Source organism: Euprymna scolopes, chromosome 21 (genome assembly GCF_053919585.1).
Source record: "Euprymna scolopes isolate OS-2025 chromosome 21, ASM5391958v1, whole genome shotgun sequence".
Classification (NCBI taxonomy): domain Eukaryota; kingdom Metazoa; phylum Mollusca; class Cephalopoda; order Sepiida; family Sepiolidae; genus Euprymna; species Euprymna scolopes.
In genome coordinates, this window is record NC_136502.1 from 3,351,588 (window position 1) to 3,368,415 (window position 16,828).

At 33.3% G+C, this 16,828-nt stretch overlaps 1 protein-coding gene across 1 annotated transcript in view; it reads left to right on the forward strand.

Annotated features, from left to right (window-relative positions):
* Positions 1–540: 540 nt before the first annotated feature.
* LOC145241971 (uncharacterized) overlaps positions 541–16,828 on the forward strand; it is a 161,247-nt gene continuing 144,959 nt past the window's right edge. The window contains exon 1 of the mRNA XM_080104839.1: positions 541–702. Within this exon, the coding sequence (XP_079960965.1) occupies positions 578–702 (125 nt within the window). The 5' untranslated portion in view covers positions 541–577. The remainder of the gene's footprint in view (positions 703–16,828) is intronic.

Below are 16,828 nucleotides of genomic sequence, written 5' to 3' on the forward strand. Positions count from 1 at the left end.
TGTGTATATATATATATATATATATATAATTATAAAATTGAACGAATAATATATATATATGTATGTGTGCGTGTGTGCATACCTATATAATTATAAAATTGAACGAACAATTAATATATATATAAAATTTAACGAACGATTTATACATGTGTGTGTGTGTGAATTGTTCGTTCAATTTTATTAAAACGAGTTGTATAATTTATTCTGATCACGTGATACAAATACGGCTTATCGTCACCTTTACCTGCAACATTGCTAAAAAAAAAAAAAATGCCAAGCTTTTAATTTTTTCGTAATGATTTTTAATTTTATAACTCAAACTAGAAACTCCAGATGTACATTTTATTTTAGTTTATTAAATTTCATTTTAATTGTATTTAATACTAAAAAAATCTTTATGCATTCATTTCAGAGCATTTTTAAAACGAAACCTTTTATTTTTAATTTCGTTTCGCCTGATTTCTAGTTGAATGAATACGTTTTTCTTTTTTTTTTTTCACCTCGATAAGCTTCGTTTTCCACCTGATTTCGCTGAGTCAGAATTTTATACAAACCCGCTTCTACAACAGCATCGAAAATGGAGGACGTGTTTTTGTCACGTGTTCGTCCTTTCCTTAGGGTGTTTTCACGGAATGGTCACTGGTTGCCTTCTGGATTATTTTGCTTATTGTTACTGCCCTACTCTTTCTCGCAAAATGACAGGTTCGTAAACCATGGACGAAACTATTGGCCATTGTATCCATCTTAATGCCCCACCCCACAGCGGAATTTTTTTTTACTGTGTTGTTTAAATCTTGACACCTCTTCCTCCGTCTGTCAAACCATTTAATCTTCATTTTTTTTTTCTCTACGCATTTTTTTATTTTTGTCTCACATTTTCATACGTATTTGAAAAAAAAAACAACAAAAAAAAAAGCATTTTTTATTCTCTTTAATATAACAGAGGCGCATGGAATTAAAAAAAATTAATGTTTTTCTTTTTACTAATGAGCGCAATTGAACTATTTAGCTTTTAAACTTTACATTCAGGTTAGAAAATGACTTTCTAATCGACAGTTTAAAGGATTCAAAATCACTTTCTAATTTAGAATGTTCACGAAGTAAACACATACTATTTTTATTTTTATTTTAGTCTATTAAAAATAATAGATTAAAATTAACCGGCTTGTTTACTAAAATCTAGGTGCGTGTGTAGATCGATCTTTTTTTTTTTTTAAAAACCAACGCATTTTTTGTGGAAACATTATTCCATTTTTATTTGTATTTGTTTTTCTTCTGAATCCTCTTCCGTATTTTCTTTTTTGGAATTTATACTACTTTCGGCGAGACATGTAAGTACGTAATGTTTACACCTGAAATGCGTTGGTTTGAAAATCTCGTTAATCTACACAAAAAAGCACCATCATTTTTTAGCTGAAAATAAAAACATACATGGCTTAAATTTAAACGCAAACATCAATGACAAATTAAACGCGCCTCCTCTGTTATACCAAAGAACCGTATTTAAAAACAAGTTGTTCATGCTTTTGTATGTTATTTTTTTCACCCCACCCGGGCCACCCCCTGTTGTCAACTGAAAAAATTGATTAGTAAGTCATACTTATCGTATCCCCCAGGGGGGACCTTCGTTCATCAAAGAAAAAAGGGATTCTACTTTGGGGGAGGGACGAAAGTTTTTTTTTTTTTTTTTTTTTTACGACAGTACCCAGTGTAATATAAACACCTTCAACCTCCCCATGTTAAGAACGGCTTTCGTGATTGGGGGATGTTGGTTTCGAAAGCCGTTCTTAACATGGGGAGGTTGGAGGTGTTTATACGACGCTGGGTACTCTCGTAAAAAAAAAATATACCCAATGAAATGTAAACAACCGTCAAAAAAAAAAAAATGGGAAAATCGGTTTCACGTTTATTTAACGTTAACTGACCACAAAGTGGGTGATCATTTTATGCGGATATTTTTTCAGATTGTTTACATGTAATTGAAAAACATTTTGGTACTTTTGCAGTTTACGAACAGTGCCGAAATAACAGTATATATATACATATATTATTTATATATATATATATATATATATATATATATATATATATATATATATATATATATATAAAATCTGAACACTTGAACTTAGTTTATACTTTCACCTAACAATTTAATAAACATCGTAAAAATTGAATTTAACTTGAAAATCTCATCCCTAGTGTCGATGTCCATAATCTGCAGAAGTGTTTGTTTTTCTTTGGGGGGAAATATGATGAGAAATAGTTATTACAATTATACTTCATAATTAAAAAAAAAAAAAAAAAAAAAAAAAAAAAAAAACGGTGCACATGCACTTATTGATCCGTGCTGAAATAATAACGCTATTATTTAAAAAGCCATTCTTAACATGGGGAGGGGGTGTTTTGTACCTATTCCGTACTTTAACCTTACAATTGAATAATAAAAAAAACCCCATAAAACTTTAATTAAACTTGGAAATACGATTTTAAAAATAGCGCGGATCAGTAAGTGCATTTGCATTATCCCCAAAAAACATACAGAATTTAGCTGCACCAGGTTTTATTATATACGCACACGTCACGGTAACATTTATTGGGTGGGTTTCTACTACCATTTTGTTTTATTTTTTATTTTGAAGGGATTATAGAGTCTTCAAAAAACATCACGGCCATCTTTTCTTGTTCTCGGTCAGCGTTCGGCATTACTTGTTTTTCAAACCGAATAAACATTATGCGTTAAATAAAAACACTAAACTTATCCAGTTAGGTAGAAAAGTAACTTATCTTGCCTTTGGTAACACACATATATATATATATATATATATATATATATATATATATATATATATATATATATATGACAACTTTTTCGTGCCTGTATGTATAGTTATACGAATGCAACGATTTTAGTAAAACGTGTGTGAATCCAAATTTTCTCTTTTACTTTCGTTTTTAAATGTTAACATTTCAAACCTCCAAGCGACGAAAGCGCGCCATAATCGGGTTTCGATTTAATAACTTTCTTTTTTCACTTTCATTTTTAGTACTAGTGCAGAGAGTAGAGTGGTCTGAACGTAAATAATACGTTATTATTTAAAAAGCCATTCTTAACATGGGGAGGGGAGGGTGTTTTGTACCTAATTCTCTACAGTGTTCTTCAACCTTACAATTGAATAATAATAATAAAAAAAAAACTTTAATTAAACTTGGAAATACGATTTAAAAAATAGCGTGGATCACTGGATCAGTGGATGGATCACTCTTCTGCACTTGCATCCATTTTTATCAAAAACAAAGAAAAAAATCGGATTATAAATAGAAATTTTTTAAAAAGTCATTACGGACATTAGAAATATATGGAATACTACCAATAAAAAAAAAAAAAGTGCTAATGCAGAGAGTGATCCGCCGCGCTATTTTTTAAAATCGTATTTGCACGTTAAAGTTTTTTTTTTTTTTTTTCATTTGTAAGTACAGAATAGTTACAAAACACCCTCCCTTTCCCATGTTAAGAATGGCTTTTTAAATAATAACGTTATTATTTCAGCACTGATCACTCTCTGCATGATGAGTACTAAAAAAGTCTATGATGCAGAAGAATAAGCGACTCCAAGACGGCAGCAAACGTTTAGTTTTTGCATAAAATATTAGTTTCAATGTTTTGAATTTATAAAAACATGCTATTTCACGAAATATTACCGATTTCTCTATATATTTTTTTTCTTTTTGAAAAATAAAATTGGTATTTTTTATGACCTGCCCCACTACCCCAGCGTATTATACCTCCCCCAACCTCCCATGTTAAGAACGGCTTTCGGAATAAACATCCTCAACCTCGAAAGCCGTTTTTAACATGGGAGGTTGGGGTGTTTATACTATGCTACGGCAGGTAGTAAAAAAATACCAAAACATGGTACTTATATCTCGGTAGCCGTGACTGATGGACCATGGTCCGCGCTATTTTTTAAAAATAGGACTTTCAAATTGAATTCATTGCTGAATGCTGAAGCACGACACCTTTCTATTATTTAGAAACTCCTTTTTGGCCTTCGGGTCAAGATCAAAGTGTAGTATCTGTTAAGATGCTACACTTCAATTTCTTGTTCTGTCAGTGGAGGAGAAATCCTCCACGACAGAGACAATTTTTATTTTTGTTCCTTTTCTCTACATTAAAAAACGACCCTGGTGTCTAACTGCCCTGTGGGGAGGCATTGTAAATAGGAACTCCTTGATATAAGGAAGGGGTGGTGTGGTGTTTTCTTTTTGAAACTGTACTTTCACCTAACAATTTAATAAACAAATACCATAAAGCTAGGATTTAACTTGAAAATATTAAAATAAAAACAAAAGCACTGTACCTTCCCTGCATAAGTACAAAAAAGAAAAAAGCCCCGTCTCCATGTTAAGAATAGGTTTCTAAATATTATTTAAGCATGAGCATGATCTGTCGAAACACTTAAGCTAAAGTCCAAGGTAGCGTATTAATATCCCCCCCCCCAAAAAAAAAATCAACGGATTAGACCATTTCTATAATGGTCAGGTCCCTGTTGATTTTGCAGGGGAAGTTTAGTTCTGTGCAGTTCTAGGAGTTCCAACCTCCCAAGCTTTGCCTTCTCTCTTTGAGAAGGACATAGTTTATTGCTAATCGCCTGAGGCGCCCTTACCGGGGAATGCTGACGGGACTACCCAGGCACCTTTTGCAGGTCAGTGCTCCTCCTCTCCTCCTCCTCCTCCTCCTCTGGGACGCTGACTTCTCAATCCCACTTTCCGACCCTGGTGTCTAAATTCTTATTAATCACTACCACTAAGAATTAAAAAAAAATGATTATTTTCCCCTCCCCCATGAATGAATTATGAACTAGGTTCCTGTTATCCACACGTGGATAAATATTGTGTAACAAAATATTGGCTGTATATTTTTCTTTCTTTTAATAACTTAATCGAGCTTAAGACTCACGTTCAACCCGATAGTATGAGCTTTTTGTACGTACCTTGTGTAGTTTCTGACTGTTTAATCAGGCGTATTCGAACAAAATGACTTTCCATAAAAGATACTTTGGATATTATCGATGGATCTATTAAGTTCTAATTTAGAATTCTACCCCTAAAAAAATGGAAAGTAAGATGTACGTATGCGTCATAGAATGAAAAGTTCATATTCCAAAAATTACGTAAATTGATAAAGTGTTATTTTGGTCATGCAGAGAGTGGTCCGTGCTGAAATAATAACGTTATTATTTAAAAAGCCATTCTTAACATGGGGAAGGGAGGGTGTTTTGTACCTATTCTATACTTTAACCTTACAATTGAATAAAAAAAACAAAACTTTAAACTTGGATCGCTCTCTGCATTAGCACCATTATTTTGATAAAGAATCATTTTTAAACGATTTATAGCGATTAATGTAAAATCGGTAGAATTACAAAACAGATCTTGCAAATTTTAATTATTGTGGACTTATCATTTTTTTTCCAAGATGATGACACAAGACAGTCTCTTTTGCTCACTCATAAAATTCGATTTTCTTAGTTAAAAATTAAACCGCTTGATCAATTGACGTGATTTTTGGAATATGACATCTTTGTTCGTGACGAGTACATACACCAATACAGACTTTTCTGTATTTTTTTTTCTCGATTAGGTGGAATTCTAAATAAGAACTATAATTTACATAATATTTATTTAATGATGGTAAACGACCTCAAATTAGCCATTTTATCGATTTAAGAAACGAAAATCGATGAGTGTTAGTGGAGGTATAAAAATTGGTAAGTGGCTCAGTTGATTTTTCCTTATTTAATCGCATTATCTTGTTAGTGCGAAAATCGATGCTTTTTTTTTTTACCGTGACTCATACTGAGAAAAATATTTATACGTTTTAAAATGTGTCGCCATTAAAAAAATATTTAAATATATTTATGCATTAATTTGAAATGAAACAAATATCTTAACCTATTACCTATCTTGACCTTGTTACAGATTTACTTCAGACTTTCTCAAAATGTGGGGACGCGACCCTCACTTAAAATATTGGGTTAAATTCAAGCAATGTCCTCTGACGCTTGCTGGCGGCCTGTCAGACTAAAATCAAACATAAAAAAAAAATACCCAAGTAATCGAGATCCTAACTTTCAAACACGCCGGCAGGTGGCGCCCGCGTCTGTCAATTGCGGTATGGAAGCACAAAGTGGGTACAATTTTCAAATATACTTTTATTTTTTTCATCCCCTTGTAATAAAATATATAAAAATAGGTAAACTTTTGTATCAATTAAATTTTATTTTTTTTATCGCATATCATTTCAAATAACTTTTTTTTTTTCTTTTTTTTTTTTATATATTTTGTCAAACTATTTAGATATTTTAAAAATATATTTATTTACAGAAACATTCTTTATTGGATACTAGCCTGGGTGCTCGTCGTTGCCCGTGTGTTTGGAGGTGTGTGTGTGTGTGTGTTGAGGCAAAAAAAAAAAAAAAAAAGTGGCAGTAGGAAGGCAGGCTCGAACCTGTACCACGAAGGAAGAAAAGAATGTGAAAAAAAAAAATGACGCCTTTGCCGTTGCATCAATTGCCAAACCAGAAGTAGTGAAGGTTTAAATTAAGGTTAGTTAATCGAAAAGAGGGGATGACTTTCGCAAATATCGGCGAAAAAAGCGACCCCCTCCTTGTAGAAAAGTGCCCAGTTGAGGGTAAAAGAATTAATGTTTTAACCAATTTTTCTATATTTGTCGTTCGAAGGGTCGAGCTTCAAAATAATACCGACCTCGTGAAAAGCCGTTGTTGACTCTATCAAAAGTTTTAGGCAGGCATACATACATTTAAACAGACAGGTGAAATTTATATTATAGATCTTATTGTTGACAGGCTCGCAGCAAGTATAGGGGAACTTTGCTTGAATTTAACCAATATTGAGGAGGGGGGGAATATTTTCCTTACTGGTTAAAAATACAAATTTACCCATTTATCCGATAAAAAAAAGGGAGGCAATCGGATCAACCATATTTGAATTATTAAATGTGAAGAACTTTTTTTTTTTTTCCGAAAGAAATTTAAATAATAAAAATTCTTGGTGACCTGAAAAACTCGTCCATCTATACTAAGTAGGAAAACTGGTCCATTATCGAATAAATATCGATTGAAAACACATTTTATGACCGTTCTTGAAAGAGGTATTGTTTTTAAAAGAGTACACACCCCATAATATTTTTTTAATTATTTAACCTGTTGGTTCCCCGATTTATCGGAGAGGGACCTATGTTTTCAGTGGCGTCCGTTAGTCCAGACGATTGCCAGATAACCGTCCATTAGTTTTTCCTGAAATTTTGCTACAAATTGTATTTCATTAAATAGATGTGCATAGTAAAAAAATTTTTTTTTTTTTTCTTTTGCAAAAATTCCTGTTGCGTCCCCAGGAGCTCAAAAGAGGTAAAAAAAATGCCCCCAAATGGCCAAAAATGACACGTTTTGCCCCATAACTTTTGATCCATCCATTAAATTTTTCTGAAACTTGGCCAAAATGTGGATTCCATTGTTCTTAATATAGATCCAGTATGGTTGACAAAATTCTGGTTTGCATCCCTCTAGAACTTTCAGTGCTAAAAATGCCTCTTTTTGTGGCTCTTTTTTTCATATTTCTCAACAAAAACGACTATATAGTGGATTTTCACGGTGGTCAACTCAAATATACATGTGTTAAGGTCTGAAACTGTACCATTATCCAATTACACTGGGATTCAGCATCCCCAGGGGCTCAAAAGAGGTAAAAAAAAAAAATACCTGAAAATGGCCAAAAATGACACTCTTTGCTTCCATAGCGTTTGATCCATCCATTATATTTTGCTGAAACTTGGCCAAAATGTTAAGGCCATTGTTCTTGATATAAATTCAGTATGGGTGACCTTGGTAAAATTCTGGTTTGCGTCCCTCTGGGACTTTTAGAGCTAAAAAAATCTGCCTTTTTGAAGCTCTTTTCTCATATTACTCAAAAACACAGTGATTTTGCATGGTGCTGAATTCAAATATACATGTCTTACGGCGTGAAACTGCACTGTTTGTCCATTTTCACTGGGATTAGGCATTCCCAGGAGCTCAAAAGGGGTCACAAAATCCCCCAAATTGCAAAAAATGACACTTTTTACCCCAGAACTTTTGCCCCATCCATTAGATTTTTCTGAATCTTGGCGAAAATATGAAGGTAACATTGACCCTTCACACTTCTTAGATTCATCATTTCTTCACTATTTTTTGTGGCGTCATCTCACATGCAGCACTAGAGGGGGACCACGTGCGGCTTGTTTACTGTTGTTTTAAAAAAGATAAAATTGATCCTTAATTTTCTATTTTTGAGCGATTGAGATCCCCAAGATGGGATCTTCTCATGTCGGACATTTTTTTTTTTTGTGTGTGTGTTCTAAAGTAACACTCGACACACTTTGTTTTGTTTTTTTTTATCCGAATAAGAAAAATTGAATTTATTTAATATTTAAAATAAATTAAACTACTAAGAACTTACAAAGCTATGTAGAAAACGCACACTTAGAAAAATCAATTTTATCTTTTTTCAAACAGTAAACAAGAACAAAAATATTAAAAAAATGTTATGGGAATGTATTCTCTTAAAAACAGTATCTCCTTCAAGAACGGTCGTAACATGTGTTTTCAATCAATATTTATTCAATAATGAACCAGTTTTCCTACCTAGCATAAATGGACAAGTTTTCCGTGGACGAGTCTTTCTTAATTCAAATTCTCAATAGTCTTTTTTTTTTTTTTTTTTTTTTATAACACAAGTCAAAAATGAATATTTATTATATTTTTTTTATTGCTTCATAATAGCACAAGTGTTAAAACTTAAATAATTTTTGGAAATAAATTATTTCCATATAGTTTCGCATTTCATATCATGTTTACTGATTTCTGTTCCATATTTAGGTAAACCGAGTTCATTTCTGGCGTCTTAACTTTGTATACTGAATTTTTGGACTTAACCGGATAACCATTAATTTTTTTTTTTTTTTTCTTTATTGAACCATCACGGTAGTTAGACAATAGTGCTAGGTAGATGGTGAAACCACATGATCAGTAATAGTGGAATTTGGGTAAACTCGTAATTGTTTTTTTTTTTTTTTTTTTTTTTTTTTTTTGTTTTTTGCAGGAAAGAATACTTTAAACTCGTAATTATTGCTAAATAATTTGTTAAAACTTACGGTCTAAATTTATAATAACCTTTCAAACTTCTGTTTAAGTTAGCTTAAATCCTAGATATTTCAGAATAATTAATCTTTGACATTTCATTATTAATATTTGAATGTCATAATTGTTTAAAAAAAAAAAAAACTTTCTGCCATTACGATAAATTTTAATTTTAGGCCACTTGGTTCTGTGGTTCGTAAAATTATTTAAGCTCAACGCTTCACCTTGAAAGTTTTCCTTAATTAAGATTTAAATTAAGTCATTCGCATTTTTTATGTTTTATGCATTATTAAAGTTTTAAGTGAGTTTAAAAAAAAATGTTTTTCTTTTTGCAAAAAAAAAAAAAAAAAAAAATTTATCTCACCTGATTTTGTTCCAAAACAGTGGCTAAAAATTAAAACAATTACAACAAAGTATACCTCTAAAATTCAACACAAATTTTATTCGTTCTTCATTGCAAAAAAAGGAAATTCCTGATTTGCCTCTGAATAGAACTGGTAACAACCTTGAAAGGTAATTTATCTTCATCAGAAACTGGTCCTCGGGTACAGCACTGTTTGAAAATCAGATTAATTACAGCCGTTGAAGGGGTTGGTATGATGCCTTCTGATGAAAAGATTCAATTCTCGACTTGAGTCGACGTTACACAAGTTCATAATGTTCATTTAAAAGTCATTATTGGCAGGTCGATAATTCTGACCTCAAAGTCTCTGGGAGACTAGCTTGGTTACCCGGCATCGGGTGTTTGGAGGTGTTAAAAAAAGAAAAAAAAAAACTGGTAGTAGGCAAGCAGTCTTGAACCCATGATGCGAAGGCGGAAAAGAAAGTGAAAGAAAATCTGACGTTTTACCGCTACGCCATGACACGATCGGAAGTGTAAAGAGCTTAAATTTAACGTAATCAATAAAAAAAAAAATGACTTGCAGGAATGGCGTTGCTTTTAAACCTCCCACGAAGATCGTTTCCAATGTAGGGAGAAAAGCAGCTCTCCTAACCCGACGGGGGCACTTTGAGAGTGTCCAGATAAAGTAATTGTCTCAGTATGAAGGGTTTCCCTTGCATTGACCAAGGACGAATTACAGAACATACTACCCGGCCGGATGGCCAGGCAGTTGTGTTTGGGTTCGAATAGTTTCGCTTTATTTATACGAAAAAAAGACAAACAGCCGAGAGAACAAGACGGTGGCATTTTTTAAAAACTTTATCAAAAAAAAAAAAAGATAGACAAATTGTCCGTTTGCGAATGCGAGATATTACGATTTGGGAAGTATGTGAAAACTTCTGGAATCTGACTGACGCGATAACCCCAACGCAAAAAACCTTTCGTGGACATGCACAAACGCACCCACCCATTTTGCCTTTTATATATTAGACTAGCAGGGGTGCCCGGCGTTGCACGGTTGTTTGGAGGTGTGTGCTGAGCAATAAAAAAAAAAAGTGGTAGTAGGCAGGTAGGCAGACTTGAACCTGTATGCGAAGGAGGAAAAGAACGTTAAAAAAAAAAAAAAGGAGGGTAGTGAATTAAATGAGTTGGTAATTAACTGTTGCCCAGGTGGAGGATATTGGCACAAGGACGAAATAAAAAAAAAAAAAAAAATTTTTTAGAGGTGGGATCGAACTCGAAAAAGTAGGGAAATTCGTCTTCCTCACTAACCATTAGGCCAAAAAGAATAGTGAATTCAATGAGTTGGTAATTAACTTAAGAATCATAGGAGTCGGCACAAATGAAAGTTGCTTTTAAACCTGGCCGAGGGCCAGTTAAGTTTCCTGCTTTCTGTTGTAGTATTTATTGGCTTCCCCATGAAAGCAAATTAGACACAAGGTCGTTTATAATGTGGGGGAAAACTAACTCCCTCAAAAAAGGGGGCACTTTAGCAGTATCCAAATAAATAGTAATTGTCTCAGTATGAAGGGTTTTTCCTACATTGACCAAAGACCAATTAAAGAACAGATACTACCCGGCCGGAAGACCAGGCAGTTGCGTCTGCTTCGATTAGTTTCACTTTATACGAAAAACACAAACAAATACTTAAAATGAGGGAATTTTTTAAAATTCTATAAAAAGAAAGGTAGAGACAATGTCCGTTTGCGAATCTGAGATATTACAACCTAGGAAGTATCAGAAAATTTTTCTTGAAATCTAACCGACGCAAGAACCCTGTTGCAAAAAGCCTTTCGTGGACATACACAAACACACGCACCCATTTTGCCTTTTACATAATAGATACTTTAGCCTAATCATGGAGGCTTTAAAATAAAGTCTTAAGGAGATGAAAAGTTAGAGGCGTCTGAATGCTTCATATCCAAAAAGAGTTGAGTTCCATCCTTCTGGTTTGGCTGTTTTACTGGAATTGCCTGTAAGCAGGAAAGGCATTCAAAAGCTTGCCAAGCTCATCACTGGCAGTTAAAACATCAACCAATTTGATTGGTCTAAACAAAGATGGTGGGTGGCCCAATTAGCCAATGAGGGGCTTGCTCTTGCTTATAATTGTAGAATTTCTCACAGGTAGGGTTTGATTATTTAAGAGAACGGCACAACAAAAACTAGATTTGAAACTGAATATGTTATAGTTAGTTGGTAGCAGCCGCATAGTTTTGTGTTCCACAGATGGGTGATCCTAAGAAAGAAACTCTGTTCATGGAATTTTCATCTAGTTTTAGGCACAAATAGAGGGGCTAACATTGATGTATTATTTTTTATTTTTCACTGCCTCAGTTCAGAAGGGAGTGTAAGTGTAGTAATTGACATAACGTCATCTTCCCAGGCATTACCTCCTTTTTGGGGTAGGGCGGTATCTGTTTTAATGTTATGAGCTCAGCTTCCCAAGCATTATTATTTTTTATTATTATTGGGAAGAAACAAATTGTCACAATCGGCTGCTTATCAATCTCAACACATTTTTTTTTTTTTTAAATATGCACCTGGGAGGAAACATGCTAGTTTGTTCAATAAATGGTGAATTCCTATTTCAGTCACATAAATTAGAGTAAAATAAGGTTTACTTTCAAACCTGTTTTAGCTTAAAAATCTCCATCTTTATAAACAAATCTGGAAATAAGTTAGCTAAGGAAGTATGGTAACTCGAATTTATAACCCCCATCCTAACCAGATTAATTTATTGTTCTTTGACTTCTCGACTTGTTTATGAAGACGTTAACTTTAATCATGTAAACTATCGAATAGAAAATAATTTTATCTTGTTATCTCTCGCCTGTATAGTTCGTTAATAAAAATCTAAGGTAAGTTTTATATTGTTTTTTTATCCTTAACAAAAAAACCCATTACTTCCATTAACCATTATAACGTGAATGCCCATCCATAGAAATTGACACAAACACACAAAATGATGACATTGCTATTAATGTGTGTAATGCTGACGTTTTATACACCATTGTAGAAATATCTAAAGACATTGTATTCCAGTGCTGAAAAAAAAATTTACTTTTATTGAAAAAAAATGAATAAATAAATCTATGAAAAATAAGTTTAACATTTCCTTATCACCCCTTCCCATTCTGTATTTTTTTTTTTTTTTTTCACGGCAATTTTAACAACTGAAACTAATTAGACACGTAGACCATTCCATCTTAAAGATTTTGGTGCTTCCATATTGAGCGAACGAGTCAAATTTCAAGTAAAACAAACAGTACCTACGTAATTGTCACGGCGCAAATAGTAATATATCCAAAATTTATGAAAAATGATGAGGTAGTAAAATAACTATTAATGAAAAAAGAAATTATGAAATGAAACCAAATTCTGCTTACTATCAGGGGAGATAATTAAGTTCTGTTGCTTACGTCATGTGACATAGTTCAAAATGTTGGACAGATTTTAATCCCCATCTAAACTTTATTGAAAACTATTTTTCATTAATAATTTTTCAACTTTCTCATGCATGGAATATTGTCACATCTGGGCTGATGCAGCTGCCACTAGTCTCTCGTTCGTAGATACGGTTAAAAAAAAAAAAGTCTCCAACCTAATAGATCCTGCACTGTCGGCCAAGCTCTAACCCCTGTCCCATCACTGAAATGTTGCATTCCTGTACCTGTTTTACAAATAATTTAATAGAAAGTGCTCTGATGAACTCAAAACACTTGTATCCCCTCGATGTAAATACTCTGACTAACCCAACAAGCAGCAAAATCCCATCCTTTCCCTTCTCAGTAGAAATCCCTAAATGCCAGAAAGCCTTCTACTCTAATAACTTCTTCCCTCGAACTGCTAGATTTTAGAATTCCTTCCGTTTCCTGCTTCCTTGACTACTGACATGCAGAAGTTCAAATGCAAGATGAACAGACATATTGCTGCCCAGCTCGCTACATAGTATCCCCTTCGTCCCAAATAGTAGTCCCTTACGTCAAGGTGGCATTGTGCTTTGTCTGGAGATGAAAAATCAGTGTATATACTTGTGTGTGTGTTGGTTCTCTCCATGCAACGCATGTCCTCAACCATCACTGGTCAGCTTTCACTTCCATACATCATTACATTACATAAACATGCTTCATCGTCTTCCCTTGATTGACAGGGGAAATTCACTGGTGGTTAATAATGACAGAAGTTCCTTGAACTTCATCCATTCCTAATTTTTGCAATCACACTAGCACCTGCTCCACCCTTTGCTCCACGGGTATCACCAAAGTCAACAACATCTATGAACAATCACATTCATAATGGTAGCCAATTATTATGAACTTTTTTTTTTTTATAGAAAGTTTAAGTAAAACAAAACAAAAAAACATTTGGATTTGTTTTCATAAAAGCGTAATACAAGTTCACATGAAATATTAACATTTTTATGAAGTAGCCAGTTTATATTTCTCTAAGTCTGTCTGTCCGTTCCACATTTTTCAGAAACTACTGAGCCGATCTGGCTGATATTTTGTATGGATTTTTGTGATAAGGTGCAGAGAATTAGGTATTATGTTATCTGGTCGATTCCCAATTCAGATTAGTCATCACGATATTATATTTACTCTGACTTTTTCTCTGAAATTACTGGACTGATCAGGCTGAAATTTTGTATGGACCAATGCCAAGGTGCAGAGGGCTAAGTATTATAGTATCCATTTGATGCACTGTAAATAGATTAGCAGATTAATAGATTAATATTAATGCAAAAATGAGCACAAATTTAACAATATTCAACCATAAATTTGGCAACGGTTTAACTTTCCCCTGTTTTTAACTAAAAAAAAGTCTAATCTTTTCATATTTGTTAAAACTTTGAAAAAATAAAAAAAAATATGCTGCACTTGCAGGGAGACCTGACGTTGCCTGGGATTGAATGATTATCAATGAATGTTTCACACTTTCATATTTTTCTCATTAAAATCCGTGAATTCGCTCATTCTCAATCAAATCGATTATCTGCTCTAGTTGGGGACCCGTCTTGTGTAACGGGAGAAAACTTCACATGCCTATCACAGTGATTTAGTCCACAATACATTATCATTTACATTGCACTGTAGAGAATCTACTGCTGATTTTATAAAATTATTCATCTATACTCCTATAAATTTGTTTCTTTTGTGTGTATTGATATTCATATTAAAATCCCTATTTTCTATTTATTTAAAATGAAAATACAATTTTGTTATATATGGGTTGTAAAATTGCATTCAATAACAAAAGATCTAGCTAATTTGCATATTCTTTTAAACATCCATTTTAATTAATTCCCTATTAGCTGCTTCGGTTTTCTAATGGGATAATCATCTTTAGTTAACTATTACGTGTAATTATATTCATGCAGACGTTCTACATGATTTATACTTGCATAATATTTGCATAAAAAGTTTATTGTAATCACACAAAATTGTTTCCATATATATTTATGTATGCATATATATTTTTGTTTAACAAATTGTCCCTGCCAAACTAACTCCTCCTAGAGTTTTTGGTCTACAGACATGAAACTCCATGTATAACGTTTTTTGATCCATGCAAAACTTTATATTTGGATTTTAACCCAGAAAAATTGGTGTGGAATTTAAAAAAAAAAAAAAAAAAAAATTAAATTTGCCAGGTGAAGGTCGAACGCTGGCATTACGAATGCATTACATAGTAGCTATTGGTTCATGTTTTAATTTTTAGCCTTGCAGTAAACATGTTTTCATAGCCCAGTTATTGACGGCAGAGGCAAAATAAATTGTGAGCTGAACGTTTTGGTCTCGATTCTCGGTGGTGCTGCATGAGTCTTTTTTTTTTTCTTTTTTTTTTTTTAAATACTTTTTAAATCATTACTATATATTGCATCCAATCTATGTATCTATCTATATATCTATAAAAGTGAAAATGTCTGTCTTTTCTTTATGGTAGTTAAGGGAGACTATTATACGGAAAGGCATTACTTTACATATTCACACTTTTTAATATATACATATGCACATAACCTTATGAACAGCAAAGCTGGACGGAACTGCCAGTATATATATAAAAGTGAACGTGTTTGTGTGTGTGTACATTTCCCTATGCAATAACTCTCAATTTTCAGTCTACAGACTCAAAATTTGATATATAGGGTACTGAGATTTGGAAAGTCTTTGATCGGTTTTCGGCCAGAAATTTGGCTGTTAAGGGGTCAAAGTTCAACGATTTGACCTTTGAGAACTCTACCAAACTCTTCCGAGAATTTTGGGTCTAAACACTTGAAATTTTAGATATAGGTTCGTTGGACACGGATCTAACTTAATAACTTGATTTGAGCCCAAAATAATAAGTGTTAAGTGGTCATAATATAGGCAAAATTTTGAAAAAAATTGCCCTCTGCGGTCTCTACCAAATTACTCAGTCAATTTCTGGTCTAAACATTTGAAATTTTACATAAAGGGTATTCAGAGATAGGGCAAGCTTTTTAATCGGTTTGGGTCGAAAATTTTTAGTTACCAATATATAAATGTATGTTTGCATGTCTGCCTAAAACTTTCGACAATCAACGGATTTTACCAAGATCAGTATCGTTTTGGAGTTCGACCTTTCAGACGACAAATATCGAAAAATTGGCTGAAAACATTAATATCTTCACCTTCAACTGGGCACTTTTCTACGGGGGGGGGGGGGTGTCGCTTTTTCGCCAATATTTTTGAAAGTCATCCTCTCGCTCTGATTGTCTAGCCTTAACTTAAACATAAGTAACTTCCGGTTTGTTGGTGGTCGTAACAGCAAAGACGTCAGGTATATTTCCCGTTCTTTTCCTCCTTCGCGGTACGGGTTCGAGCCTGCCTTCTTACTACCACTTTATTTTTTTTTGCTCAACACATCTGAACACCCGGGCAACGCCAGGCTGAAATGCTAGTATATATATAATGGCTTAAATTAAAGTTTAAAATGCAAAAGTCAAATAACCTGCTTCAATTGTGCTCTAAACAGAAATATTTATTTTGATGCGTCTGTCATATCAAAGAACCTACTATTGATTTTATATGCATGGCCTTACTGCTTGTGTGGTGATAATGGCTTCAATTAAAGTTTAAGATGCAAAAATCAAGTATTGTGTTTCACTTGTGCTTTAAACAGAAGCATTCATTTTGAACGCACCCCTGTCATATCAAAGAACCTGCTTTAGATTTTATATTTCGAGCCTTTCGGCTTGTGTGGTAATAAAACTTCTCAAATGCATTTGTGA